The sequence below is a fragment of the Corvus brachyrhynchos genome, unplaced genomic scaffold (genome assembly GCF_000691975.1).
Source record: "Corvus brachyrhynchos isolate BGI_N302 unplaced genomic scaffold, ASM69197v1 scaffold427, whole genome shotgun sequence".
In the NCBI taxonomy this organism is placed as follows: domain Eukaryota; kingdom Metazoa; phylum Chordata; class Aves; order Passeriformes; family Corvidae; genus Corvus; species Corvus brachyrhynchos.
The window spans coordinates 28,155-33,691 of record NW_008239046.1 but is presented as its reverse complement, the minus strand read 5'-3'; the positions used below and the strand labels follow the sequence as shown (position 1 = coordinate 33,691).

At 41.5% G+C, this 5,537-nt stretch overlaps 1 protein-coding gene across 1 annotated transcript in view; it reads right to left on the bottom strand.

The window, feature by feature from the left end:
• The window catches only part of MMP24 (matrix metallopeptidase 24), a 39,479-nt gene that overhangs the window by 26,264 nt on the left and 7,678 nt on the right, over positions 1 to 5,537 (bottom strand). Inside the window, 1 exon segment of the mRNA XM_017739034.1 lies at positions 4,084 to 4,388. Coding sequence (XP_017594523.1) covers positions 4,084 to 4,388 — 305 coding nt within the window.

The following is a 5,537-nucleotide window of genomic DNA, read 5'->3' as shown; positions in this document are numbered from 1 at the left end:
CTCTCCCCACCTGCATGTGCCAGGCAACAAAGCCTAACAAGTCTGGGACCAGCTAAAGGCCAAGAGCTGCTTTCATTGCCACTGAAGAGCACCTTCCAGGAAAAACATGATGTAAGTCCCACCACTGCAACCATGCCAGCTGCTCCTCATGTGTGGTTGTGTAGATGATTTATCACTAAATGTAAAAAACACACTCCTCCTCTTTTTCAGTTGCATCTTGTTTGCCACATCACTTCCCTGATTTGCCTTGGTTCCTCCAAATTCCAATGTTCTGCTTCGTGCTCCCAGCTGCTCCCATCGACATTGTCACCGGAAAACAAATGAATTCTGCACCCCATGATCCCAGTTAATAAGAGCTGCTCCAGGAGTTCAACTTCCTACCTTTTGCCCATCCTCATCATAAGATTATCTAAATTAATCTTCCACAGCTTGTTTATGAGAATGCCAGAGAAGGCAGTACAATTATGAAGAGAAATCAGCAATCACAGATTGGAAGTACAGTCTTACTCGGCTAAAGAAACTGAATGCCTGAGTGGAATTGTAACTATTATCCAGGGGAAAGGAAACTTTGCATTCACTTTGAGAGCCTATGCAGGGATCATTCTTCACAGCAGAAGAAAATAGAAGGGTTGGTGCATGTGCCCCTATTACCAAGGGCTCAAGAGGACAACCAACAGCATCACAGCTATTATGATTACACCAATAATTTTAAGGGACATGGTAGAGGCCATGCTGTCCACAAGGGCAAAATCAGTATAATGATGACAATGCAAAATGATAATGAGTATATAAATCCCAACTAACTATCCCCTAGTTGGGATGATAAAGTTGCCAATAACCCCAGTGGATTACCACAAGGCATCTTTACAAGACAGAAGCCTTCATCAACAGGATACACCACATTCTCCATGTACAAATTGGAGACGGCTGTTTGCATAGAAAGATCTGCTGAAATCATTCTTATTTTTCCTGACTGGATAAAATTTCATGTGAAACATTTCACTTTTATCCATATAATTTGTACTGCTAGTGAAGACTGCAAAGCAGCTCTTCTGTGGGGTGACAGCTGCTTCCAAACACAGACAGGCTGGACCTCTGCAGGTGCCACAATACAGTGTAACAAATGCAGAACCACAAAAGCAAATCTTCAGATCAGACTGTAATAACTGTAATAAAACTATATGGATAAGAGATCAGCCAAATATTCTAAGGATCTACAGCACTCGCTTCAGCATTCTGCTCCGTTGACAGGAGATTTATGTTCACAATTGCAAGGCTAAGAGAGCTCCGAGGCAGAATACTCAAATTTTCCCTTCAACTAATACACATTCTTGTCAGGAATGGAACATTTTACACTGTGATATTTTGTGGGTTGATGTAAAGATACCATTGTTACCTCAGTCTTATTTCAAGATTCTTATAATCATTGAACAGATAGTGAGTGGCCAAACCAGTTTCTCTTTTGCATGTGAATAAATGAGAGCTTTGCTAATGATTTACTGGTAGAGGTTTTTTATTTTTTCACTGAGGCTTCTTCAGTTCCAGACTGATCAACCCCATTGCCACAAAATACATATCTTAAGGACAAGCAAGACCATGTTTGAAGAAATACTTCCTATTAAACAGATGACACTGTCCCCATTAATACCTTATTTTCAATGAAAACAGGCAGTGAACTGAGCAGGAAACCTCTGACCAAGAAGAAACTCTCCAAGCCCTGCTAAAAGCATTTCAAATAGAACACATCAAGAGGTGAGAACCTGAAGCTAGTGACTGCTCCAGTGACAAGGAATAGTGAAACAGAAGGAAATCCCTCCCTAAAGAGGTCTGGATCATACAGTGAGGAAGCAGGACATCTTCACAACCGCACACTAAAGATAAGGATGCAGGCAAAACCAATTTCCTCACACAACATGCCTATAATGCTCTGACTACAGCCTTACCCCGTCCACCCTCAAAACATCAAACTCCCCTTCTACCATCAACACTTCCCCCAGATAGAAGGGAAAAATACAACCCCACCATTCTCAACATCCTCACTGGTGACTTTTTAAAAGAGCCTGTGCAGCCCAGTCTATGCAGCATGGTTATCTGAAAGCAAATAAATACACAGGTGACATCCTCTGAATAGGAAATCTCAATTCATCTATTAATTCTTACACAAAGTGCACACCAGCCCCTCAAACACCAATCCATGCACTTTGAGGACACCACTCATGACAGTCACTCAGCACACCAGAAAAATACACCATTTTTGAAAGAGCCACATGGATAAGAATAGCATAAAGAATAGCTGTTGTAAAAAGAGAGACCCTCTACTCATTGTACGCATTGCTCTCAAACACCATCCTAAAAACTGCATCAAAATAAATCCTCAAAGAAGTGATCACCTATGGTAGAACATCCTACCAAAGGATGGAAAGTCTTCTGCAGAGCCACCCCTGCCAGCCTTTAAGCTGATTCCCAACCTTGCTAAGTTTATCTCAGAAGTAAGCCTTTTGTGCAGAATGTGAGAATAGAAAAAAACAAGTACAACTTGTCAAAACCTTCACTTCCACCTTCCTGTAAGGACCTTCTACCCCAGACACCAGCACTCCCAGGTCTCATACGTGGGCTTTCCTGAGAAGTCATATCCAATACCTGGGCCTCCCACACTCCCACACTCGAGCTCAAATAACTACTGAGACCAGACTGAAGTGACACAGGGCACTGACACACACAAACACACCTCCCTGCTGCAGCTCTCACAAGGTAACCACTCAGTCTCTGACTGTCTGTCACTCCTGATCCTGGAGGGAGCCCTCCAGCCACAAACCTAGGAACAAACATTTCTAACATTTCAAGACAGCAAAACACTGCTTCTGTGTCACACTGTAACCTCCCACAGCCTCCACACTCTCCCCCGCTCCACACCCCAGCTCTCTCTTTCTCAGCCTACACCTCCTCTAGTCATTTACACATGCCAGGAAACATTACTTCTCTTTCTCTACAAAGACAAGTATCATATCATTTCTGCTTTCCTACAAATTAGCACTCCCTCGCTGAACCTGACAGCTCCGTTTCCTGTCAAAGATGATCTGATACCGACTCACAACTCTGAGGGATTTTCCCCATTTGCAATCCAGTCTGAAAGCAAGCTGTCACCTTCAGGCCTGGCCTGAAGGTGGCTTGTGTGCCTGAAAGCTTTTCTTCTTTTCAAACGACACTGTTTGGTCTAATGAAAGACATCACCTCTGCATATGTCCTATGGCATCATGGGCACAACAACATTGCTGTTTTTATACAGTTTAAAAATCAAGACATATTTACAGTCCAAGTAAACTTTTATCAAAATATCAAAACATGATTTTGAATCCCTAAAGACTTAAAGACACGCCATTCTTCCCAAACCATTATGACTGTGGAAACTGGAGAGCTATTTTGTGAGGCCACTGTGAAATTCTGATTATCAGCCTGAACTTTTTACAAGGTGTCACTATCCTCAATCAAAGGTTTGAAAATAGAACAGAAAGAGCTCATTGCCTTTAGAGAGTGAGATAAAGCTAGGAAGATGCAGAAAGTCTTCATGCTTAATAAGATAAAAACAGTTGCCACAATCATCAGTCTTCCTTAACTAACCAGCCAGCCCCAACCTCCAACAGGAGGAGGAATTCCAGAGTGTGAGAAAACAAATATGGATCAAAACAACATTCTAATGTCTTCACTCTCAACTTTCTATTCACCATTATGACTGACTCTAATTGCCCTTGATAAGTACCCCACTTGATACAATTTCAACACTCTTCTGTTCATCTTTTCCCTCCCAGCGTTGTGGTTTTTGTAGCAATTAAGGCCCAAATCTTGAGAGATGTAAGAAGCCAGCAGACACACTCTTCTGTTCACTCCTAAAATTCACACCATGCACAGCCACAAACAAACTGATAATATTCTTTTCCCATTTAAGATAGAATACATGTTTAGAAAGCATCTGAACGAGTGTATGGGAGGTGAAAGTTCTACCAAGCAAATACTTTCTAGTTGAAAGCCTGTCAGTGTGTCTGCATCCAACTTATCCTTGCTGGGAAAGATGACCTGCACTCTTACCATCATGATTAGAATTTCCCAGGGTCCATGGCTCATCTGAGTCAAAGTGAGTGTCTCCTCCAATTCCCGGTCCAGGAAAGTATGCGTGAGCCAGGAATCCACCTTCTCCATCAAACGGAGAACTGTCTCCATGGAAACCAGAAGCAAAAAATATCATAATATCTGCCTCCTTTCTGTCATTTTTAATTTCATGGTAAGGGACCTCTTCAAAGGTAAGTGGTGTCACTCTCTGCCAAACATCAAAGGCCTGACGAATGGCCCTCCTTGTATCAATCTCGCCAACCTTGGGGGTGTAGTTGTGTACACTGTGGGAATGAGAAAGAAGGGATGTTTCAATTTGCAGAACACATTTGAGGCTTACCAATATATAGCCACACAGTTTCAACTTTCAAAGGGAATTTTTTTGCAGACACTACTCTGCGCATGCAAAGTTTTGCTGTTACAAAGAAAGTTACCAACAAAACTACCACGCTGATGTGAAGTCTACATTTATTAACAAGAATCTTCATAATGCTTTGGTTGATTTTGGATCACTTCCTAAAAACCTGACAACCTTTCAAATCTGGGTGTAGACAGCTGAGTAATTTTTAAAAAAATGTAAATTATTTCAGATTCTGTCTGAAGTTATGCTAAGATGGAACCTACTATATGAAAAAAAAACCTGACCACTAAAGTTCATTTTGAGAAACAAACTTCCGGTAAACTACACAACCTTACTTGTATGACCCGCTTCATTCTCCGAACTACTTAAAATATTTTAGAGCTCATAAGAGTGATGGATCTGCCAGTTTTGTGCAGCCCAGTCCAAGACAGCTAAAGATACAGAGTTTGGGGACAGTAAGGGGCATTTAACTGCACATAAATTTCCCATAATTCTAAACTTTATCTTAAAAATGCTGTTCATGATGTGTTTTGTGTGTGTGCATATAATAGCCTCATGATCTATTAAACTTGACCTAGGGAATATGAAAGATCTATGTCATGGGAACAATTTTCAGTCTTTAATGAAGCTGGCTCAATTTGATGCAAACACACTGTAACACATTCAGTGATGAATCAAGACACCCATCACTGGAATGCACACCACAAATACTGAAATTGGAAAGCTAAACAACTACTGGTTTAACAAAGGCAGCAGTGCAGCCATCTGCCAATCTGCTTCTCTTGCTTATGCATATGCTTAAGACATATTTTATTTATATGATTCCATACCATTTTTCCCTAAGGTCCAGAAAAGGTTAGAAAAAGGATCTGACTCTCAGCCCTTCGCATACAGAAGGTGTCCCTTTACAATTCGAGTTAAAGTAATAATTATTGGTGGAAGCTTTGAACTAGTCACCAGAACAGGTCCCTCCTCCCAGTCTCTGCAGTCCCTCACCGTTACTTGAAGCATCCTCCTCCTTTCTCAGAATTCTTGGCAGAAGCGACAGAATGCCCCAGTCCCTGACCCTCTT